This window comes from Vipera berus, assembly GCF_964194415.1.
Source record: "Vipera berus genome assembly, chromosome: 3".
Taxonomy (NCBI): Eukaryota; Metazoa; Chordata; class Lepidosauria; order Squamata; family Viperidae; genus Vipera; species Vipera berus.
The window spans coordinates 118,728,959-118,754,872 of record NC_138204.1 but is presented as its reverse complement, the minus strand read 5'-3'; the positions used below and the strand labels follow the sequence as shown (position 1 = coordinate 118,754,872).

Genomic DNA, 25,914 nt, shown 5'->3' with positions numbered 1-25,914 from the left:
GCTTGAGGGATGGCGCTGTTAAAAGAACTTCAGATTCCAAGACTACAATCTACATTACCTATATCAAAGGCTTCTGGCAAAGGATGGGCTGCACCTCACAGGGCAGAACTAAAATCAGTGGACTAAAACTGCAAGGAAGTAGGTTCAAGCTACATGTCAGGAGGAACAATCAACCAGTAGAATGGATCACCCATAAAATAATGAGTTTTAATTTGCTGGAGGTCTTCAAACATCTAGGCAATTATCTGTCAGAGTTGCTCTAGTGGGTTCTGCTCTAAATAAGTCAGATTAAACAATCTTTAAAATAATTTTCAACCCAGGGAGGGAGGGGGGAGTTCAGTATCTTTGTAATGCTATCTCACCTCTCTGGACCTAAAAAATGTATTCAGGTAAAATGGATGGGTGGGAAGAACTACATGTAAGATTTTTCCTTATAGTTTGGATAAGAGTTAAGATTTTGTCAGGTCCCTGTTGGAATGCTGCCATTCCGAAGGGAGGGGGAATGTTTCTTGGGGATTAATGCTTTTGCTTTCATGTATCTGTATGGGAACTAGGGAGGGGGAAATGGGCCATCAAGACTATCTGTATGGACACCTTTCCAGTCAGCTCCCACCTGTTATCAAGGTCACAGGGGCAGGGAATGACTTGTTATCACCTTCTCATCTCAGAGTTCTCACAATGCCTTCATGCTAGTGGGTTTGCTCCTGATGGACTGTGGCATTGGGTTGGACAATGGGGAATTAGCTTAACAATTTTCACAGGAACTTCAGATTTCACTGGGCTTCTCTGCAATCACTTTCTCTCAGTAAAAGATACTTTTGAAATAACTTCTTGTTTCAAGAGTCATGCTTTCCTGAGAAGATAGCTGAGGCAGGACCTTACAGATTTCCTGTTATCCTCCAGAACAATGGAAGTGGCATCATCTTGTGAGTGTTCTTATGTGTATGGGTGTGTGTGTGTGTGTGTGTATGCACGCACATTTTCAAGTCAATCTTGATTCCTGAAAACTGCTTGGAGAGGTTCATTTTTTTATGGCAAGGTTATTTGGAGGTGATTTGCAATTGCTTGCTTCTTAGGGCTGAGAGAAAATGATTGGCCCAAGGTCATTCAGCTAGCTTTCTGGCTAAGGCGGAACTAAAACTCATGGATCTTCTGATTCATAGCATGATGCTTTAACCTCTAGACAAATTGGCTAATCTTACCTTGTCAAAAAGTCCATATTCACAGATAAGTTGCTCTCGAGCTTTGGTGTTTATAGCTATTGTAAACCGTCCATGAGGTACCAGGAGCTAAGAATGAGAAGAAAAAATAGATTGCACCGGGCGACTGGGAGCTGCAGGAGACGGCTCAAAGAGCCGCATGCGGCTCCAGAGCCGCGGGTTGCCGACCCGTGCATTAGGTTAAAACAAATCAAGTCACTAAGAATAAATATTGCCCTCATTAAATCAAACAAATTGATAACAAAAATAATAGACAATTGATACATATGAGATATACTCAGAAAGAGTACCATAACTTTGAACAGTCACTAAACAACTGGTCATAAGTCAAGGACTACTTGTATAACAAAGCTATTTTTAAAAGATAAATAGAAAGTAAGTTAAAATTAGAGAGCCTATATGTGAGTTCTAATCCCATTTTAGGCATGAAGTCTGTGCCAGAAAACAACACCAACTTGAATAAAACAAAATGAACCCTTGGCATAAATTACAATGTACAATGTAGCCTTCCAGTTATAAACATCACAGAACATTCCAGCAATAACAATCACATCATACTTGATTTTTGAATGAGGATTGGTAATTGTTTATTGGGTCTTACAGAATCAACTCTCCTTGCTATGCTCAGTTTCTCATATACAGTGTGTGTGTATATGTGTGTGTATAAGCATAGCCCCCTGCCTCCCAAGAAAATACAGGGATTTGTCCAGGTAGTCACCATGCACCATAGGCACAAAGCGCGCACACACAACACACATATACCTTTGAATCAATCTTGAGTCTGTGGTTGTTAAGTGGGGTGTAACTGAATGTATATATGACTGACCTGAATTTATGATTTTTTTGTGGCACCCTTGTTAAGTGAATACTGTGATTGTTAAGTGAACCCATGTTTTGCTATGGGCTGGCTTTTCCAAAAAAGGGGAAGTACCTGCCAGTTTTCAAAAAAAACATAACACATGGTCACGTGACTATGGACCGCTCCAAACAGCTGTAAATACAGCTGCATTGCCAAATGCCATTGGACTTTCAAAACCAGGTCATAATTACCCCAGGTAGGTCCATCATAATCTTGAACAGTCAATAACTGACTAGTTGAGACTATCAGTACAATCGTAACTCAAACCAATGAACTGGCCTATGCCACAGCCACTCTAATCCTCGAAGTGCTCAGATACAGAGTTAAGAAGAACAGCAGTACATACACCTTCTCTCTCTCTGTTTTTAGTCTGCTGCCTTAATCATGTCAAATTGGCTTTGTTATAATATAGATTATAAAATAATATATCTTATTCTAGTATTTAATAACCCACCTTAAAGAGAGGATGTACTTCAGGCAATTGTCGGAACATAGCCACTGCAAAAACTTCTGAAATTAAGTGAGTCCGAAGCAGATGAGTCACAGTCTGATGAATATGGAAATCAGAAGAACGTACCCATGTTTTGGCTAATAACCAATCATACTTAGCATCAGATGGAAGGAAAATTGGATTGTTTTGGTCAGGATCTTGATTTATCTGAAAGGTTTAATAGAATGTTTAATATCTTCAATAACAAGCAAATGTTATTTTAATTGGGTAAAACCAAAATTACCTGAATTGCAATAGGGAGAATTTTATTCTCTAAATTCTTATACAATAAACAGATAGGAGCAGCCAAATACTGTACTGTGCAGGGATCTGTCTTATTGACTTCAACACCATCTAGAAGTTCGTAGTCCGCAATGAAAATATTTCCTTGCTGTCCAAAAAAAAAAAAAGTTATGCAGCTTGAGATGTAAAAATAATCCTGGAAGCATTAAGTATTTTATCTTTGGAATATTTATATCATAAAAACATAAATAAGAAAATTTATAATAGGCTGAACAATTTAACTACTTCTGCCAGTTTCTTACCTCTGAGTCCTCCTCCCATCACTGGAATCACTTAGGCCTTTACTTTCCACATCATCTCCAGTTCCTCTGCTTATATCTATCACCACCACTTCTTGTGGTCCTTGTCTACTACCATGATGTCTTGTTGATTGGCCAATACCGACCTGTCTATCTGGATCTGGAAGATCTTATTCCCCACAACCCTCTCTGGAATCTTCCATCTGGACTTAGGAGGGTCTAGCCCATACACTGTGTGCAGATGTTCCCATACACAATGCTTGGTTCTGCAGTTCAGTGTATGCAGTTCCTGCCTGCATCTTACACATTACCACTATGTGTTGGATTGTCTCTGAGGCCTCTCTGCATAATCTGTACTTTGGATCCTGTCTAGAAAAGTAGACTTTTGTTTTTAGGATCAGTGCCTTGGTGCTATCTTTCAATTAAATCCTTTCCAACCATGGTTAGGATTTTTGCCATCTCTGCTATCTGTTGACGGTACATACATGCAGGGTTTTGCCTTGATATGGAACTTCGTTTGTTTGATCTTCCACTATGTTTGTTTCTTCACTGAGCAGTTCATCCTTGAATGCCATCTTATTGATGTACTCCTGGATGCTCTGAGTTTCATGCAGGGCAATGGCTTTGACACTCACCAGACTTAGCCTTCCTTCTTTCTGCCGTGTGTAATCTCTGGGTGCTGGGCTTGGGAGAGGAAACTTCTCTACATTGTCAAGAGCTTTGGGGTCTTTACATCAGTAGCTTCCATAACCTCCTTTGGCCAATTCCCTATACCAACATGGCATCTGATGACTGGCAGAGCAGATGTGTTGAATGTGTGGATCTTGTTCTTCCTATTGAATTGGCTCTTCAGGACCTGTCTTATGCTTTGGTGGCACTTGGATGTTGCTGTCCTCCTTGTCTTCTCATTATGACTCTCATGTAATTGTAGGATGCCAAGGTACTTGTATGTACTTGCTCTGTATGTCTGCTAGGTCACCACCCCATCAGTCTTAATTATCTTCCCTCTCTTAACTATCATCTGGCCACACATCTTCAGTCTGAACAACATCCCAATGTCCTTACAGTAGATATGCCAGGTGGATCAAAGAGTTGATGTCTCATTCATTCTTAGCACATAGCTTAATGCCATCTATGTAGAGGAGATAGCTGATGGTTGTTCAATTTGGAACTTGTATTCATATCCAGACCTTGAGATTATCTGGCTGAGGGGCTTCAAATCTGCATGCATTACCTTGATACATGCTCCATTTGGTGGCCCTGTGTGAGCTAGCTTGCGTTAACTGCCAGTCTTCTCTTCCACAGTCCCATTGTATTTCTTGAAGAAGGTTCTTAGTGTCCTGTTGACTATGTGTAGCACCAAGCATTCACAGACTTTCTTAGCATTGACATTCTAGCTTCAAGTGTTTGCTGCACATCCACTTGTTCTTCTGTGTCTTCTTGAGTCTTGGATGTGCAGTTGTTTTATCTCAGGTTGTGAGAGCTGCTTCCTCTTCATTATGTTGAAGCATTGAGTAACTAGCTGTTTTCAGAGTTAGTGTGGATGCAGGTCTTCTATCCATTCATAGTTCCCTCATACATTGCATACATCCCCTCTTCTTAGGTCTACTGTTGTAGTAGCATTCCATTAGTTTACAGAAGATGACAAGGAGGTGATGGGCAGCAGAGAGAAAATGGAACTGCTTAATTCATTCTTTGCGTATGTCTTTACACAAAATGGAAAAAATAGTCAAATCCATCAAAAGCAGTACTTGACTTGTATACAGAAAGGGAATACAAGTCAAAATAGTAAAGTGACTTGTATACAGAAAGGGAATATAAGTCAAAATAGGCAAAAAATGATAAGACAATATCTATTCACTCTAGATGAATTCAAATCACCAGGCCCTTCATAATATATTTTCATTAATAAATATGGGACTAAAAAGTTTCATTTAGCATATGAATAAATATTAGTATTATAAGATGTATTATTATTTAGTTATTAGTATTTAGTTATCTAGTTATGTTTAAGGGGAATTAAAGTGCGATAGAATTTTAAGTGGTTTTTTTAGTCAGTTAGCTTATTTTAGCTTAGGTTTGTAAAAGTTAATACCCTGTATTCAGCTCTGGGAAGTCGGGGGGGGGAGGGGGGGAGGGTAAGTGGGGGGGAGGGAGTTTATGTTTTTAAAATGTATTTTAAAACTTTTCAATTAAAAATATATTTTCATTCATTTATCAAAGTATAAAATACAAAGAGAAATAAAAAAATAGAAAACTGAGGGGGAGGGGGAAAAGAGAAAATATGGAGTAAAGAGGAAAAAGAAAGAAAAAGGCATTGACTTCCAATTCTCTTTAGCATAGAAGACAACAACAGTACAACCTCAACTTTTTACTTTTACACAACAGTATATACTAGCCATTTCTATAGCAACAAACCTATCTAATCAGCAAAAACAAAATCAAAGTTTTATATTTTTTTCCATCGCAAGCACAAAATCCAGAAGCAATTTCCAAATAGAAACAAAATTAAACTGGGAGACAAAAGTAGACCGCAATCTACTTCTTGGTAAGCCAGAAAAATGTGGGCTAGACAGAATCACCGCTAGATGCATTTGTAACTGACTGACAAACTACTCAATGAGTTGGAATAGGATATGATTCTGTTTAGTTATTCTAAACCACAGGTCTGCAACCCGCGGCTCCGGAGCCGCATGCGGCTCTTTCAGCCGTCTCCTGCGGCTCCCAGTCCTCTGCCATGTGCAGTCCAAAAAAAAAAAAGTGGGACTAAAAAAGTTCAACCAATTCAAATATGCAGGGTAGGTGCATATCTCGCCTTGGCTCCACTCTTCAGTCAAACCCTGTTCTGCGCATGTACGTACATGCACACACATTTTTTGCGGCTCCCAGTTTTTCCTTTTGTGAGGGAACCGGTTCCGAGTGGCTCTTTCACTGTTTCAGGTTGCTGACCCCTGTTCTAAACTATCATAATTTATATTAAAAGATTTCCCTATATTATTTCATATTTTTTAATCCTAAAGGGAGAAAACACTTTTTGTAAATTTTAAAACAGTAAGTTTTTCATTACTTTTTAAACTTCTTCTTAACATAAATACGTTAAAGTTCACTTTTAATGATATTTTACAAACTTTAAAAATTACTCAAGCATTATATATAAAGGCGAGGGGGGGACTTCATTTTAAACCCCGAACTACATTAAAGCTTTCATTCAATTACATATATCACACCAATAAAAATCCAATTAACTCCAATTAGCTCATTGGATTTAAATCCCTCCTTCAAATTTATCTTCATGGAATAAAATCTTTTTCTTCTCTTATTTTCAAATTTGATCAATAATATTTTAAACTTTGGGAATTATTCAACGTTACATAGAAGGACAGAAAACATATATTTACAAACTCATTTTTTAAATACAAAACTACCCTGAAGTTTTCTTTCGCTACATATATCAAGCTTATAAAAATCCATCCTAACTGATTAACTCATTAAATTTAAGTCATCCCCTCCAGCGAGTCTTCATAGAATAATAAAAAAAATTCTCCTCAGGAATGTCTATCATGTCTCTTTTCTTCAAGAAATTCTCAACCTTGTTAATATCCATGAAACAAGAATCCAAAAGTTGTTCTGTTAAAAGTTGTAGATTAGCTTGGAGATCTTCCTTGTGGAATAAAATCTCTGAGATGTTTATCAAGTCTTTTTTTCTCAAAGGATTCTCAACCTTGTTAATATCGATGAAGAAAAAAATCAAAAACTTCACCTCTTAAAAATTATGAATTTTCTTGTTACTCTTGTTTCAACTGGGCTGAGAGGGTTATATTCAAATCATAATCATAATAAAAGCTGGTGTCAAGCTTATATTCCAAATTTGCAGATATTTGCATTATCCATCCAATATTCGTATTTGTAGAGTTATCTTAGTGGGTTGATAATTTTCTACACCTAATTGTGTCATTTGCTTTTTTAAAAAATCATCTATATCATTTGTATCTTTAGTACCTAGCTGATTTATAAGAGGGGTGATTCTCTGTAGGGAGCTTTCAAAGATTTCCCTGATGACAGATTCGAGCTTAGGTTTCAGCAACTTTGTAGCTCCATCTAGTGGTCAAAAATGTATATTTATTTATTCCTTTTTCTGGCCAATCAGAGTTCATGAAAATTGGAAAATGTCAACCACCCACAGCAAAGCAATTCAAGGCTACAGATTATTTTAAAAATAGTAAAATAAAACCATAACTTTTATCCTTATATTTCTCCATCAAATCTCAAAAGGGAAAAAAATACCAGCCTTATTTTTAGCTTGCCTCCAGCAACCCTCTTCCTTGTCTTTTAACAACAAAGAAGTCTCAAAAATGGCAGACAGCTTCAAAAAAGAGTAACAGACTGTGACCATAGAGACACACTTTTAACTGTTAAAGATAATAGTCTCATAAATTGGTTAAGAAATGAAAGGCACAACTTCCAAAATGGCTATTTTGTTCAACAATGATGTCATTGCAGCCCCACCCTACAGGCATTAGCGCACCAGCTGAAGCTACTTGCAGACCTTTGCTGTACAGATGATCTTATGGGATTATTTTAGGACTCTCCCCAACACAGGAGAGTCAGATGAACGAGAGGAAAGCCTGTTCCTTCTGTTGTTAAGTTGGAAAAATGATGGTCCAGAGAGAGGAGATTCTCTAGGCATGTCAGTTGCCGGCCATATTACTGGAAGCCACCAGGTCCTGATGGATTAAAACCCAGGGTTCTATAGAAGTTGGCAGACATGGTCATGGAACCATTGAACCATATCTCTCAAACATCCTGGGGCACCAGGGAACTACCAGAGGAATGGGAAAGAGCTGATGTTGTTCCAATCTTCAAAAAAAGGGGGAGGGGACAGAATCGTAAAACTACAGTCCAATCAGGGTAACATTAATACTTGGAAAAATCTTGGAAAAGATAATCAAACAACAGATGTGTGAGCACAAAGTTATAACCAGAAGCATGGGTTTGTCAAAAACAGATCATGCCAAACAAATCTTATTTCATTCTTTCACAACATGACTAAATTAGTGGACCGGCAAAATGCAGTGCACATAGTATATTTGGATTTCAGTAAGGCATTTGACAAATTAGACCACAGCCTACTTCTTGGTAAGATATAAACATGTGGAATAGACAGCAGCATCACCAGATGGATCCATAACTGGTTGACCAACCACACTCAACATGTAGTCTTCAATGGAACTACATCTGCATGGAAGGAAGCATGCAATGGGAGATCCCAGGATTCTGTCTTGACCCATGCTCTTCACCATCTTTATAAATGATTTAGACAAGAGGATAGAAAGGGAACTCATCAAATTTGCAGACAACACCAAGCTGGGGGAAATTACCAACACTTTAGAAGATAGGCTCAAGATCCTTCTGGATCTTGACAGGCTTGCACACTGGGCCTTATCTAACATAATGTAATTCAGTGATGAGAAAAGAAAGGTTTTACATTTATGCAAGAAACTCCTAATTCACAGCTATAGAATAGATGGTATGTAAGGTCCTGCCTCAACTACTCCTCCCAAAAATCAGAACTGTTGTCCAGTTTGTGTCCAGCCAATCCACCAGTGCGAAGTTGCTATTTGGAACCGGAGCTGATAAGGGACGGTTCCCAGGCACTTCACTGGATCTCACAATGGACTGGAGATGGCCCCTGGCACATTCCATTCTCTTCACTTCATACCCAAAGAGATACATCAAAGTTGAGGAGGAACAAAGCAGAGGAAGTACAAACCACAAGCCCCCATCCCAGCAGAGGAAAAACCTCCCCCCTCCCACTAGAATGGCAGAGCCCTGAAAAGAAGGGTTGAAGGGTTTTCTGACATGCTGTTCCCCCTTAATAAAAGGAGAAATCTGCCTGCAGAAACAGAAAATAAAATAGGGAGAAAAAGAGAACAATAGGTTAATTAGATTTATTTGGGCAACAAGCATGAAAACGTTTAAGTAATCTAAGGGCTCTAACATGCTTTTTTTGTACCCACTCATTTTGGGAGGCTGGAAGGTCTTTCCAAGCCACCAAATATTGGACAGTCCCATGATGCCTATGGGAGTCTAGGATTTCCTTAATTTCAAAGTGCTGCTCCCCCTCTATCATAATAGGTTATGGTGCAAGAGGCACCTTTGGCCTTAAAGACGAGGTTATTTCTGGTATTAGTAAACCATAATGGAACACGGGTGGATTTGCTTAAGAGTTTTGGGTGTTCTAATTGCACAGTAACTGGGTTTACAATACATTTGATGGGGAAGGGTCCTACAAACTTGGGGCCTAGCTTCTTCCAAAGTTGAAGTGACTGAAGAAACCTAATGGATAGATAAACCCTGTCCCCAAGGCAGAAAGGTTTGGGTTCTATTCTTTCCTTATCTGCTTGAGCTTTGTAGGCATCCCTGGCTTCATCCAGAGCTTTCCTTACTATTGGTCAGGTGTTTTGTAACTGATTTATCCATTCCTTAAAGGAAGGGATGGTGGGTTCAATGGTAGGCAGTTCTGGCATTGGGTTAAACACCTGCCCTGTAGCCATTTGAAAGGGAGTGTATCCGGTACTAGAGTGGATAGCATTGTTATATGCCACTTCAGCAAAGGGCAGGAGGTCAGTCCAATTGTCCTGTTGATAGTTAGGTATTGTTCTAGAACTGAGTTCATTTGTTCTGTCCCCCCATTCATTTGAGGATGATGACTAGAACTCAAGCCTTGTTCTGTGCCCAAAAGGTCCAAAAAGGCTTTCCAGAACTTAGAAATAAATTGGACACCCTGTCTGAAATTATGCATTGAGGGAACTATGTAGTCAGTAGATATGTTGAAGAAACATTTTAGCTAAGGTTTTGGTGGTTGGGATCTTCTGGCATCGGATGAGGTGAAACTGTTTTGAGAATAAGTGAACCTGTTTTGAGAATAAGGTCTTGGAACGCTTCCACCATGTATTGTACAGCTTGTTTCAGGATTTGGTCAGTCGACTCCTGCTGTCCTTTGGATTCGTCCCCATGATCTGAGAGCAGCTCCGTCTCCCACTTCCAGCCCTTCTTCCGGCTGCCTCGGGTGAATGTCACTCACTGAGCTTTTTCTTCACACTCTTCTCTACTCTGACTGACCATCTTGGCTTCATGGAGCCTTCTGCATTTGCCATCTCTTCCATCCATCCAGAGGAGCTTTCTTCTGGGTGGGTTTTTGCAGTGGGCTATCCCCAACATTCGCTCTAATCTTGTTTGCTGCCATGGAGGGACATGATGTGCACAGTCCCTACGATAGGGCAGTTGCCTCTCCAGGTTGACCTTTTTGCATATATTCCTTAATGTAAGGTCCTGCCTCAACTTCTCCTCTCAAGAAAGCAGAACTCTTGAAAAAGACATTGTTTCTAAAGGAACTTTTATTGAGAGATAGTGATAGCAAGAAACAAAGTAAGATCTAAAAGTTTCCCGCGCAAATTGCTACATTAAAACATTCATTCCACAAAACCCCAACCCAGAGCCCAACTGTCCAGTTCACATCCAGCCAATCAACCAGTGCGAAGTTGCTATGGGAACCAGAGCTGTTAAGAGAGGGTCCCAGGTGCTCCACTGGATCTCGCAACGGATTGGAGATAAGGCAGATGGCTCCTGGCACATTCCATTCTCTCCACTTCACATCCAAAGAAACACAGAGGAACAAAGCAGAGGAAGTACAAGCCACAAGCTCCCCTTGCAGCAGAGAAAAAAACCTTCTGCCTCCCACTAGAATGGCAAAGCTCTGAAAAGAAGGCTTGAAGGGGTTTCTGACATGGTACCTGGCTCAATAGCAGTAACTGTGAGAGGGATCTAGGAGTTGTAGTGGACAATCACTTAAGTGTAAGACAGCAGTGTGCTGCAGCAGCCAAAAAAGCCAATGCAGTCCTATGCTGCATCACTAGGGAGATAGCATCCAGATCAGATGAAGTGTTAATAGTGCTTTATACTGCACTAATAAGACTACACCTGGAATACTGCATCCAGTTTTGGTCACCACGATACAGAAAAGATGTGACTCTAGAAAGAGTGCAGAGAAGAGTTACAAAGACGATTAAGGGACTGGAGGCTAAACCATACAATGAATGATAGCAGGATTTGGGAATGTCCAGTCTAATGAAGAGAAAGACTAAGGGTAACATAATAATAAACTTCTAATAATTGAGGGCTGCCACAGAGAGGAGATCAACCTATTCTCCAAAGCATCTAAGGGCAAGACAACAGTAATGTATGGAAGCTTAACAAAGAGAGATCCAACATAAAATTAGGGATAAATTATCTGTCAGTGAGAAAAATAATCAGTGGAATGGCTTGCCTCCAGAAATTGTGGGTGCTCCATCACTGGTGGTTTTTAAGAAGAGATTGGACAGCCATTTGTCTGGAATGATATAGGGTCTCCTGGTTGAGCAGGGGACTGAACTAGAAGATCTCCAAGTCCCTTCCAACACTGTTATTCTGTATCAATTCAATATTCTCTTATCTCTACCATGCATAGTTTATTCCAGTACCAACTTATCATCATATGAAACATTGGGGGTCTTTGCATGTGCATGCTGTTAAGCTTCAAAAAGGCATAATTACCTAGAACAGAGAAAGTAGAAACAAGGCTAACAGCAAAGCATATCCACCAACCAAAAAGAAGGATTTTCAAACAACAAATTCATGGAACAGGCGACTGATACTATTGTGGTATGCAATAAATGTTCCATGTATGTGCTTATGCCCAAAGAACACTAAAATTATACATGCATTAGATGTAAACTATGTGAACTAGTAGAGGAAAAAGTAAGGCACTTAGAGGAACTCTAGCCAAACTCCAACCTACAAAAGAAAGTTATACCCAAACTGAACCAAATAATGAACAAATAACTCCCAGAGAATTTGACCCTACTGATTAACCCTTGGAGGAAGACAAATGGAGGTATATCACACATAGAAGGAAACACAATAATCAAAGAAAGAAGTAGCATACAACTAACTTCTAATGCCCAATTCTAACCCAACCAGAAGCAGCCCCATTAAAACTGAGAAATCATTTTTCCCCTTAGATGGAAATACGCAGACCCACAACCTCCCACTCAAAGAAAACATGCAGACACCTAGCAAAGAAACAACACCAAACATCCTTAAAAGAGTCACATCAACAAACACACCTGAGATAAACAGAAAAAAAGCACAACAAACTGCACCCCACAAAAAAGGAAGGCAAGTGTTGGTAATAGGAGATTATATCCTCAAAGGAACAAAATCAGTCACCTGCAGACCAGACATGTAATCCAGGGAGGTATGTTGTCTCCCCGGCACAAAAATTAAAGATGTGGTCAAGAACCTAACCAAAATAATTAAGCCCACAGATTACTACCTTTTCCTCCTCCTTCAGATTGGGACAAATGACACAACAAAGAACCTAAGTACAATATTGAGAGATTATAAGCAACTAGGCAATAAATTTAAGGAGCACAAGTAGTGTTCTCACCAGTATTCCTAACGAAAGACCAACCCCCATTGAGGGGGGGAAATTCTAGAAATAAACCACTGGCTAAAGGGTTGGTGTCATGAAGAAAATTTTGGTTTCCTGGACCATGGACTCCATTTCCTATGCAAAGGACTCTTGGCAAGGGATGGGCTGCACCTCATGAAAACAGGGAAAAATGTACTTGGAAAAAGACTGGCCCAACTCATTAGAAGGATTTTAAACTAAAATTGAGGGGGAAGGGTGACCAATATTTAGAATCTTTAGAACACAAAACCAGTCATAAATCTTAAGAAAACAAATCAAACAATGAGGTAGGGAGTGATGAGGAAAAAAAGAAAAACTCAAACAACAATCAGGAGATCCAGGAAACATACCCACGGACAGACATAAAGTTCTTAAATGCTTATATACAAATGCTCAAAGCTTGGAGAACAAACAGGGTGAACTAGAAGCAATAGTACACAAGGGTGGGTATGATATAGTTGGCATTACAGAAATCTGGTGGGACGAAACCCATGACTGGAATGAACTGATGGATGGATACAAATTGTTCAAAAGAAATAGATCTACAAAAAGAGGAGGGGGAGTTGCACAGAAATTTATTTATTTTATTTATTTAATTATATTTTTATACCGCCCTTTTCCCGAAGGACTCAGGGCGGTGTACAGGGCAATAAATATAAAAAAGCAGAATACAAAAGTTAAAAAACGATTAAATATTTAGCCCAGTTTAAAACAGTATTAAAACATATTAAAACCCCAACCCTAACCCATCAGACCAGGTCAGAACTGCTCGAATAGATATGTTTTTAAGTCACGCCGGAAGGAGCGGAGGTCGGGGGCCGTCCGGAGCTCAACCGGCAAGCGGTTCCAGAAATGCACATGATCAAAGATAAAATCCTCCAGAATGTATATGGGTAAATATAAAAGGGGGGGGAAGTGACATTGCCATAGGTGTGTATTACAGGCCAACCAACCAACCAAAAGAAATAGACGAACTCTTTACCAACTAGTTAACAAACGTATGTAGGAAGCATACCCACAATAGTAATGGGAGACTTCAACTATCCAGATATCAACTGGGAGACAAACTCTGCAGCAACTGGGAGATCAAACAGATTCTTTTTTAATGTTTTATTAATTTTTAATTACAATCTTTAGTGCTTAGTAAACAACATGTTGTCTGGGTTCACATATTTAACATTAATTTCTTAAAAATAAATCTATTTTTTCCCTGATCCTCCTTTCTTCCTCATATCTTTTCCATTTTCCACTCATTACACAGTTACAATTCTTGGTATTATTGATGAATACAAAGTTAGATATAAACATCTTCATCATATTTTATTAATATTATACAAATAATAATATCAATTCATAAATCAATACCCTATTTTTTGTGCTCTGGTTAAAGTTTGGCTTCCCATCAATATTTGAAGTATCTTTGTCAGTTATGATTTTCTCAATATTAATTACATATATAGCTAAAAAATTTATTCATATCAATCCTCCTCTTATGTTCGTATTTCTCATATCAAAAGAAGAAAAAAATGCTATTTTAATTCTAGATCATATCTTTCATTATAAAAGTCTATTTATATCTCAGGGTCATCTGTTCTTTTAATCATATTCAAACAAGTATTTAAAGATATAATGCTCCCTCTAATAGGTCAAATCTTCTATTTTTAAAATCTAACTCTAATTTTCGTTCTTTGCCAAGTAGCTTTCCAAGCCAAGGCAATTAAATTGCCCAGTAATTTTCTTTCTATTTTTATGAAAGTTGCTTGGCATGAGGAAAATTATTTAGGTAGGATATTTTTTGGAGGGAATTCCTCCCATTTATGTTCCTTAAGCAACTCCCACTTTCCTTCTCCCTCAATTTCTCTTTTCATTTTTTGTCTCCCAAGTTGTAACATTTCCCCTGACAGCTCTACGTTCCATTTTTTTAAATCTTCCTTGTCATCAGGTGTATTTTGCAGATTTAAGGGGTAAAGGGTCTTTTGCATTTTTATCGTTATAGGTAAGCCTTGCAGTATTTTATTTGTATATGGTAGTTTATATTTCCCTTCTTTTATCTCTTCCATCTCTAGGTCTATTTCCTCTGCTTCATCTTCTGATTTGTTCATACTTTATAGTCATTGTCTGGGAACTTTTTAGTTTTAGATTTAGTTTGGAGATTTGCTCATTTATATTATCTAAATTATTTTTAGTCTCATTATGGTTTCCTTTTATGTCCTCTTTGCATGCAACAATTGTTTGGTGAGTTAGTTGTAGCGTAGAGTATATTTCCTTCTGAAAGGTGTTTGTTTTTTCTTGAGGCATCATTCCTGGAGATCCTCTAATATCACCAGTCTCGGTAAGAGTAGAACAAAGTTTCCTCTAGTTTTCTGGTCTTTATATGTAGCCTTTATAATCCAATAGGTTCCAGAATACAGGTCCAGTCCGCAAAGCAATATTTTATAGTGATCCTTTATCTCAGGCATCCAAAAATTGTCTTGCCTTCAGAAATCATGGGCGCTCCATCACTGGAGATTTTAAAGAAGAGACTGGACAGTCGCTTGTCTAAAATGGTATAGGTTCTCCTGCTTGAGCGGTGGGCTGGACTAGAAAACCTCCAAGGTCCCTGCCACTATTCTATTCTATTCTATTCTATTCTATTCTATTCTATTCTATTCTTCTATTCTATTCTATTCTATTCTATTCTATTCTATTCTATTCTATTCTATTCTATTCTATTCTATTCTATTCTATTCTATTCTATTCCATTCCATTCCATTCCATTCCATTCCATTCCATATAATCTCTTACATTGGAATTCACAAGCAGCATAGCAGTATTGCCCTTTGAATTCCATCTTCCTTGTGCATCATGATAACAGAGTGCAAAGTGTCCACCCATAGCTTATATTCTATATACAACTTTTTGTATCAATGTTCAGAGGCTGGACAGCAACAAGAATGTGCCAGGAACCCATCTTATCACCAATGGTATTCTTTTGTAGATGGTTCCTGACAAAGACTTCAGTGTAAATTGTAACTTATTTTTTTTATTATGAAACTCTTTCAGACTTGCTACTCTCAGAGTTCCTCATTTTTCTCCATCTCTAACCAAGCCCCTCCTCTTCCTATCTGTTTTAGTGCCTTCCAAGACCTATAGCAGTGTACTAAACATATATGTAAATTCTCCAATTGCTTCAGAGATGCTTCTGTTAAAATTATGCCTATTACATCTCTACAAATCGTATTGCCAGTGAAATATTAATATCCTGAGTGTACTGTTGGGCTAACTAACATGAGGAAAAAAACAAATGTGCTGATCAAACGTACTGTCTTATTATTTTCACATCCTAAGAAAAGGTTTGGAGTTCTGAGGTACATTCTGATAAAATAGCAAAAGTGGCTACATGGCCATTTACATAATATTCTGTTTCCTTCAAATATCAACAATAACAACAACATTGGCTGACTGCAACCAACCACAATAATAGCAATAGCACTTAGAATTATGTACCACTTCACAGTGCTTTACAGCCCTCTCTAAGCAATTTACAGAGTCAGCATATTGTCCCCAACAATCTGGGTCCTCATTTTACCAACCTCAGAAGGATGTAAGGCTGAATCAACTTTGAGCTAGTAAGAATTGAACAGCTGGCAATTGGCAGAATTAGCCTGCAAAATTGCATTCTAACCACTGCACCACCATGGCTCTTGGTATTTTTTCTTTAGTAATAATGATATTTACTATTCTGTAAAAAAAATTACCCTATATATGTACCTAAAGAGGAAGACCAATGGAAAGACGTCACTTTTAGAAGAAAACAATAACCAAGAGCAAAGCCCCTATTATCTACCCTACTACGCTACTCCAATGAAGCCCCTCTTGTAAAGTCCTGCTTCAGCTAATCCTCTCAAAAAAGTAGAACTCTCGAAACAGGCATTGTCCCAAAAGGAACTTTGAGAGATAGTGATAGTAAGAGAGCAAAGCAAGATCTAAAGTTTTCCTGTGGGAAACATTACATTAAACCATCCCCTTCCCAAACGGCCAAATATCCAGTTTGATTTCATCCAATCCCCAAGTGCGAAGTTGTTATGGAAACCACAGTGATAAGCACAGTTCCCAGGTGCCGTTCCTGGGGTTTCGTTTTTCTCTCTCAACGACTTCCCATCGAAGTGGAGATAAGGCAGTTGACCCATGGCACATTCTTTCTTCTGTTCATACCGAGGCATCAAAGGGGTAACGACCAAAGTGGAGGAAACCCAGATCCCCCTCCCCCCTCCCAGCAGACTAGCAGGCCTGGCAGTAAAGGACCATCCTCCCCCTCCCAGGTGGAACAACAGGTTTAAATTATAAGTAATCAAACATTGATTGACATCAGGAAAAGTTTCCAATTAATAATATTTTTTCAACAATGGAACAAACTGTGTTTGGAGAATAGAATAGAATAGAATAGAATAGAATAAAATAGAATAGAACAGAACAGAACAGAACAGAACAGAACAGAATAGAATAATCTTGATTTTTACGCATACGCCTAATATAAGCCCTACCCCGAAAATAAGCCCTAATTTTGGGGCGAAGTGCAAGCATAAAAATCAAGCTAGGGCAGGAGTGGGTGGATGAAGCTGCCCCACATGCCCCGTACCCTCTTACCTTAGGACCCCTGCAGCCAGGCCTCCCATGCCCCGACACCTATTGAGCTACTGCTTGAGTTCTTTTGCAGCTAAGATTTACACCCAGGAAAGCATGGATGATATTATATCCTTAAAATTAGACATTCTTATTTTGATTTGAGAGCTAGCTATCATACAATTTGAGTTTGCTAATTGTATTCCTGTATTAGAATGGAAAATAGTTTTCTCCTAGACAATTTAATCAGCTTCTACAACATTTGTAAAACACTTCATACTTAAATGCTGAAATAACTGTCTATCTTAAGTAGGTACCTTTATTTCCTGCTCCAGAGTTAGATTTCTCTCCAGACTGTATTCTACCATTTCTGTGGTCACTGGGAACTTCTTTGGTAGTTCTATGCATTTTTTAATTAATACAGGATTGCAGCCATTCAGAAACTGGTATCCAAACATAAAATCTTCTTGCCAGTGCTGCATTACATATGCTAAGGAGAGAAAAAAAAACCAGATTGGTTTAGGAATTCAAGATAACACAGAAGGAGACTGAAAATATTATTAAAATAACTATATACCAGGGCAATTTGGAAATAAACCGCTGGTTATCAATTACAGACACTCGCAGATACAGAACGTTTATTATACACATTAGAAAACTACAACATTATATTACTTTTTGAAATAATCGCCATTCAAATTGAGGCACTTGTCATTATGTCTTACAAGGTTTGAAATTCCTTAGTAACCACTTGGCACAAAATCGGGGGGGGGGGGGTTGATCAAAAACATCCCAACGGAACTGCTTCAAAAGTTCTTGGGTGTGTCTAGCAGTGTTCAGGCGAGCATTATTGTGAACCAACACCACACTGGAAGTCAGCATACCCCAATGCTTGTTATGGATGGCTCGGCTGAGTTTTCATAATGTTTCACAGTAGACTTCTGAACTGATGGTTGAACCACGCTCCATAGACTTCACTAGCAGTATTACTTTGGCATCTTCACATTTGGCGGGATTTTCCATGGCACCACTTCTGGTTTGGTGTTGGTTCATGATAATGCTTACCCGGACACTGCTAAGATGCACCCAGGAACTTTTGAAGCAGTTTTGTTGGGATATTTTTGATCACCCACCACATAGCCCAGATCTGGTGCTGCACAACTGCTACTAAGGAATTTCAAACCTTGTAAGACATTATGACAAATGCCTCAATTTGAATGGCAATTATGTCAAAAAGTAATATAATGCTGTAGTTTTCATCATGTGACCACACCTGATTTTATGACATTTTCTGTGATGGCCATTAAGGAAGCACAATGGTGGTTAAATAAGTCCATTTTTGTCATAGGCACTTTTTGCTGAAACCAGCAAACTAGACAAAATTTGTAGTCACATGACCACAGGATTCTGCAAACAGCAGTAAATGCAAGCCAATTACCAAGTGCCCAAAATATGATTACTTGACAACAGGGTGTGTATGCAGCCATCAGAACTTCAAAAACAGGCTGTAAGTATTTCTGGGGAGATCCATCATAATTTCAAACATTTGCTAAGTGACTGGTCATTAAACAAGGGCTGCCCATATCAAATTAAGGAGAGAAAGAGAGGTGGAAGAAACAGGAAAAAGAAGAGAGAAGAAAGGACATGGGATGATTATTCTAAATCATCATCAGCAACTATTACATAACATGAAGCCCTTCCCATCACTGCAATAGCATCATGAGATCATAGAACTCATCAGAGTTGGAAGGGACACTGGAGATCTTCTAGTCCAGTGGTCCCCAATCTTTTGGGCACCAGGGACCAGTTTCATTAGAGACAGGTTTTTCCACGGACCAGAAGGGGTGTAGTTTTGTGTGCTGCCTGCATCCCACAGATGGGGTTTTGCTTGTTTGCGCAGACCTGTTTTTTGCATGCTGCAGCCCGGTTCTGGTCCACAAATGGCTGTCCAGTCTCTTCTTAAAAGCCTCCAGTGATGGAGCACCTACAACTTCTGAAGGCAAGTTGTTCTCACTGTCAGGAAATCTGTTTTTTGTTCTAGGTTGCTTCTCTCCTTGATTAGTTTCTATCCACTACTTCTTGCCCTCTGGTGGTTTGGGAAATAAATTGATCTCCTCTTGTTTGTGGCAGCCCCTCAAATATTGGAACACTGCTATCATGTCACCACCCTAGTTTTTCTTTTCACTAGACTAGACATACCCAATTCTTACAACTATTTTTCATATGTTCTAGCCTCCAGCCCCCTAATAATCTTTCATGTTCATTTTTGCACTCTTTCTAGAGTCTCAACATCTTTTTTATATTGTGGTGATCGAAATTGGATAAAGTATTCCAAGTGTGGGTGTTATGTATGCAGGTATCTGCATAGCAACAGCCATCAGGGGGCGTTGGCCTGGACAGTTTCGGCGGGAAACCTAGGGCCAACCCCATTGGCTGTTAGCTTACCTGGCCAGGTATATAAGGAGGCCAGGTAGCCCTCATTCCTCAGTTCACTTCCCCTTCCAATAAAGAGCTGAACTCACACACCGGCTGGCGTCTCTCTTGCGTCGGACCCACTACACAATAGTGGCGACGAAGGTGGGATTGCTGCCGACCAAGAGCTGAAGTCACTGGGGAAACGCTCCGCGAGCTGAAGGGAAAGGCATTTTTCCTTCTTCCCCCCACGACCGCCAGCCGAACCGGCAACGCCAAGTGCCACATCCACGACCAACTGCCGCCATGGCTAGAGCCGGACAACCCCGTGAATTCGAGACCCGCCGCCCCGAAACCTGGACCCGTTACCTGGCTCACATTGAACTGTACATGCGGTTCAATCAGATATCGGAGGATGGTGCAAAGGCGGCCGCCCTGCTCTGCCTTGGGGGACCAGCGCTGCTGGAAGTCGCCGCGAACCTGTTCCCCCAGGAGGCCATCAACACCGTCGTGTACCGAGACCTCGTGGCCAGGCTCAACGCACATTTCAGGCCCCGGCGCTCCAAGGTGGCCGCACGGTCACAATTCGAGAAAAGGGACCAGCGCCCCGACGAGACCGGTGCCGACTTCCTCGCCGCCCTACGGGAAGCTGCCGTCACTTGCAGGTTCACAAATTTGGAGGAGCGACTACGGGACCAGCTGATTTGCGGCCTACGCGACAGGCGGTTGCAGGAGCGCCTGTTCGAAAGAGAGGAGGTCTCTCTCCAGGAAGCCGAGGACGCCATCCTAGCCCACGAAGCGGCCTGCGGGGCCGTCCAAGCCTGCCAGGGAACCCGGCCCGGCAACCAGGCAACCAGCGTCCACCGGCAAGGGGCCACAGAGGAGGATGACCTGAGCATTGACCTCCTCCAGCGGAAGTCGACCCCCGACCAGCGAGCCAGATGTCCAGACAGGCCCAGGCCTCCCAGCAACACTGCCGTTCCCCAGAGGTACGCAGGGTGTGGTGGGAACCACATGCGCAGCCTCTGCAAGTTCCGGTCCGCCACGTGCCGGGCCTGCAAGAAAACAGGCCACATAGCCGCCGTCTGCCGTAGCCGCCGCCCCCGAGAGGAGATCCACGAGCTGCAGCCAGAGGAACTGCCGTTCGAAGGTACTGGGGCCCCCACCTAAACAAAAATTGGCTATGTCGAGAGCCGGCTGGCCATTAGCCACACGGGTAGCCGCCGGCTGCTCAAACCCAAAATTAGATTAACAATCCGTTTGCAAGGTGTCCCTTGCAGCATGGAGCTTGACTCCGGATCAGCGGTCTCGATTATTTCCACATAATTATAACCACATAATTAGCCGGAGCAAGCAACGGATTAAATTACGGCCTACTAAATTAACCCTGACCGATTTTCAGAATTCGCCGGTCAAGGTGAAGGGGGAGGCCACCATTTCAGTGGGGTTTAAGGATCGCGAAGGGCACCTGGACGTTGTAGTGGTAGAGGGCCGCAGAGCCAGCCTGGTCGGGCTAGACTGGTTTGAGGCCCTGGGAATCTCAGTATCCGGGATCCATCGGATCCAGGGGGACTCCGTTGAGGCCGTTTGCCGTGAGTTCGCCGACGTCTTCGACGGGTCATTAGGCAAGTACACCGGGGCCCCCATATCGTTCAAGCTTAACTCGAACGTCTCCCCCATTAGGGTCCGGCCGCGGCGAGTCCCGTTTGCGCTCAAACACAAAATCGAGCGCGAACTAGACAAGTTGGTGGCCCAGGGAATCTTAGAGCCTGTAGATGGAGGGGAGTGGGAAACCCCCATCGTGACCCCCCTCAAATCCAACGGGGAAATAAGGATCTGCGCCGACTATAAGTGCTCGGTGAACCGCGCCCTAAACCCGCACGCTTACCCGGTTCCTGCGATCAGCCACGTTCTCGCTTCCCTCCAAGGCGGCGCCATTTTTGCAAGGCTCGATCTTGCACAGGCGTACCAGCAACTCACGGTCACTAGGGAAACAGCTGACATCCAAACCATAGTAACCCATAGAGGGGCGTTCCGGGTGAACAGGCTGCAGTTTGGAGTCAGCGTTGCTCCTGGCATTTTCCAGGAGGTTATGGAAAAGACACTCAAGGGCATTCCAGGAGTCTGCCCCTATTTTGATGACATCCTGATCGCAGGAGCATCAGCAGAGGAACTGGCAGGGAGGCTTAGGGAAGTGCTGTCAAGGCTGCGCACAGCTGGCCTCAAACTCAAAAAGGAAAAATGCAGCATAGGCGTTCCTTCCACAGAATTTTTGGGGTTCAGAGTAGACGCCAGGGGCATCCACCCCACAGAATCCAAGGTGAGGGCCATCAAACTAGCACCCACACCCAAGAACAAAGCAGAGCTTCAGGCATTCCTGGGTCTGCTGAATTTCTACCATACATTCCTCCCACACAAGGCAGCCATCGCTGAACCGCTCCACAGGCTGCTAGACAAACAGGCAACATGGGCCTGGACGGCCACCCATGATCAGAGCTTCAAGGCCCTGAAGGCATTGCTGTCGGACAAGTCCACAGTAACCCATTTCATCGAGTCCAAGCCCATTTGTATCGCCTGCGATGCATCCCCTTATGGTGTGGGCGCTGTCCTAAGCCACCTTGAGCCCAACGGGGCACAAGTCCCCATAGCATACTATTCTAGGACACTGTCTGGAGCAGAAAGAAACTACGCCCAAATAGACAAAGAAGCCCTGGCAATCGTGGCAGGAATCAAGAAATTCCACGATTACTTATATGGCAGGGAGTTCACTGTCTTCACGGACCACAAACCACTCCTGGGCCTGTTCACCACAGACAGGCAAACCCCCCAGATTCTGTCCCCCAGGATGCTCCGGTGGTCCATCTTCCTTGCAGCATACAATTGCAAGCTGGTACACAAGCCAGGGAAGGAGATGGGCCACGCAGACGGTCTAAGTAGGCTCCCCCTAGACACACACGACCCAGACCCAGCACCAGCCACACAGATCCTAGCCCTGCAGGAACTACCCGAGTGCCCAGTTCTTGCCAAGGACATTGCCAGCCACACAGCCACAGACAACATCATGGGCAGGGTGCACTCATGGGTTTGCACAGGGTGGCAGGACAAATCCCCGGGACCAGAGTTTCAGGCCTATTTCATTAGATGCGATGAAATCTCCACACACAAAGGGTGCCTCCTTTGGGGTAGCAGGGTCATCATTCCACCCGCACTATGCGCCAGGGTATTGGACTCCTTACACGAAGGGCACCCGGGGGTGGTCAGGATGAAGGCACTGGCTAGGAGCTACCTCTGGTGGCCCGGGTTGGACAAGGAGGTTGAGGATTGGGTCAAGGCCTGTTATACGTGCCAGAGATCCAGGCCAGAAGTGCCACATGCACCAGTACACCGGTGGGAGGCCACACACACGCCATGGTCCCGCATTCACATTGACTATGCGGGGCCATTCCAGGGTCAACTATTTTTAGTAGTGGTGGACAGTCACTCCAAGTGGTTAGAGGTAGTCCCTGTCCCCAACATGACCTCGGGGAGGACAATCCAGGTGCTCAGAGCTCTCTTTGCCACACACGGCCTCCCCGACGTAATTGTGTCTGATAATGGGCCTCAGTTTACTGCTGCTGATTTCCAGGCGTTCTTGAAGGCGAACTGGATTAGGCACGCCACCTCTGCACCTTTCCATCCATCTACCAACGGGCAGGCCAAACGGATGGTAAGGACGACCAAAGACGCACTCCGGCGCATCATCAGCGGGGACTGGCACCACAGACTGGCCAAATTTTTACTAGCCCAACACACAACACCATGCGTGGCTACCGGCAAGAGCCCAGCAGAACTGCGATGGGGACGGCGCCTCATCACCAAGCTGGACCGCCTACACCCAGACCGGGTAGCAGCCGAAACCGGTAGGGCAACATCACCATCATCACCATCATCACCATCACCACCAGCATCACTACCATCACCATTGCCATCATCACCCACACACAGGGTCTTCAACCTGGGGGACCTGGTCTGGGCAAGGAACTATGGGGCTGGACATCCTTGGGTTCCGGGGACAGTGGTCGGGAAAACAGGACCCCTTTCGTACATTGTAGGGGTGGAGGGGGACAGACGCATAAGGCGACACATCGATCAGCTCAGAGGAAGAGTCCCTGAGCACGTCACACACGCCCCTGAGCGCGTCACACACATCCCTGAACTCAACGCACACGATCAACAGGAGGACCACACTCCAGGAGGGGTCAACCCAGCTGAGGACGTCACAGGGCAGGGACCAGAGGAGGAGGACTTCCTGATGCCGGCTCCTTGCAGCCCTGCACAAAGGCCTCAGGAACTCACGGTCCAAGCCCAGGGGCCAAGCACACCCAGACGATCCACCCGTCCACACAGGACACCAGCCTACCTGTCGGACTATGTGTGCAAGTGACCCTCACACAAGGACACCACTGTTTTTTTTATATATATACTCATAGTTATAGTAGTTGCATGTTGTTGTTGTTATGTGGGTCTTCTCTAAGGGGGGAGGGGTGTTATGTATGCAGGCATCTGCATAGCAACAGCCATCAGGGGGCGTTGGCCTGGACAGTTTCGGCGGGAAACCTAGGGCCAACCCCATTGGCTGTTAGCTTACCTGGCCAGGTATATAAGGAGGCCAGGTAGCCCTCATTCCTCAGTTCACTTCCCCTTCCAATAAAGAGCTGAACTCACACACCGGCTGGCGTCTCTCTTGCGTCGGACCCACTACACAATAGTGGTCTTACCAAAGCCTTATAAAGCAGTACTAACACTTCACATGATCTTGATTCTATCTCTCTGCTAATGCATTGGCTTTTTGGTGGCTGTGGCACACTGCTGGCTCATATTTAAGTGATTGTCTGCTAGGACTCCAAGATCCATGTTGCAGTTACTACTATTGAGCTATGTTTCACCTAATCGATACCTGTACATTTTGTTTTCTTGCCTAAGTGTAAAATCTTGCTTTTGTCTACATTGAATTTCATTTTGTTAGAAAGGGCCCAGTGTTCAAGTCTGTCAAGTATATCTGGATCTTAAGGCTATCTTCTGGGGTGTTGGGTATTCCTGCCAGCTTGGTGTCATCTGCAAATGTTCCTCTTCTATTCCCTCATCTAAATCATTTATGAAGGTATTGAAGAGTACCGGGCCTAAAAACAGAACATTGGGGTACGCCACTACTTACTTTCTCCATGTAATTGCAGTTCCATTAAGGATTACACACTGAATACTTCTTTGCAAGTCAGTTACAAATGCATCTTGTGATGATGCTGTCGATCCCACATTTTTCCAGCTTTACCAAGAAGTAGGTTGTGGTCTCCTTTGTCAAATGTCTTCCTGAAATTCAAGTATATTATGTCCACTGCATTTCTCTGGTCCACTAATTTAGTCACATTGTGAAAGAATGAAATAAGATTTGTTTGGCATGATCTGTTTTTCACAAACCACAGCTTCTGGTTATAACTTTGCTTGCTTCTAGATGTTCACAGATCTGTTGCTCGATTATCTTTTCCTGGATCTTGCCAGGTATTGATGTCAAGTTGATTCTCCTGTAGTTTCCTGGGTGTGCTTTTTCCCCCTTTTTTGAAGATTGGAACAACATCAATTCTTTTCCACTCCACTGGTAGTTTCCCCAGGATCTTTGAGAGATATGATTCAATGATTCCGAGATCATGTCTGCCAGCTCCTTAAGAACTCTGGGATGTAATCCATCTGGACCTGGTGACTTGAACTTGTTTAGAGTGAATAGGCGTTTCTTACCATTTTCTGGCCTATTTTAATTTGCATTCTTAGTCTGTCTTTTATAGTTCTGTTTCTAGTAGTTTGGGCTATTTTTACTTTAGCATGAAGAGAGGAGCAAAGAAAGAATTAGAATTTCTTTCTGCTGCCCATCACTTCCTTGCCATCTTCTCCCCTTAGTGAACCAATTGTTTCCTTGACTTTTTTTGTTTTTTATATGTTGAAAGAAACTTTATTATTATTTTTGACACTTGTTGCTAGTCTTAGTTCATTCTGAGCCTTAGGTTTCCTGGCTTCATCTTTGCAGAAATGAGCTAAATGCTGGTATTCTGCCTTGGTTATGTGTCCTTCTTTCCACTTTTTATACTATCCTTTTTATCTTTCAGTTTATCAGAGAATTCTTTGTGCGACCATGCTGTTTTTTTTCTTGGATTTCTTCTTTTTCTTTTTCAATGGTATTATGAGGGACTGGGCTTTTATAATCATATTTTTGGGGTTTTAGATTAGATTAGATTAGATTAGATAAAATA

General features: G+C 42.1%; 1 protein-coding gene across 2 annotated transcripts in view; it reads right to left on the bottom strand.

The window, feature by feature from the left end:
- The window catches only part of ALOX5 (arachidonate 5-lipoxygenase), a 121,744-nt gene that overhangs the window by 46,331 nt on the left and 49,499 nt on the right, over positions 1 to 25,914 (bottom strand). For both annotated transcript variants that reach the window (XM_081322962.1, XM_081322961.1), the window contains exons 6-9: positions 17,542 to 17,714; positions 2,814 to 2,960; positions 2,534 to 2,737; positions 1,203 to 1,289 (exon numbers count right to left, since the gene is read on the bottom strand). In XM_081322962.1, coding sequence (XP_081179088.1) covers positions 1,203 to 1,289; positions 2,534 to 2,737; positions 2,814 to 2,960; positions 17,542 to 17,714 — 611 coding nt within the window. The remainder of the gene's footprint in view (positions 1 to 1,202; positions 1,290 to 2,533; positions 2,738 to 2,813; positions 2,961 to 17,541; positions 17,715 to 25,914) is intronic.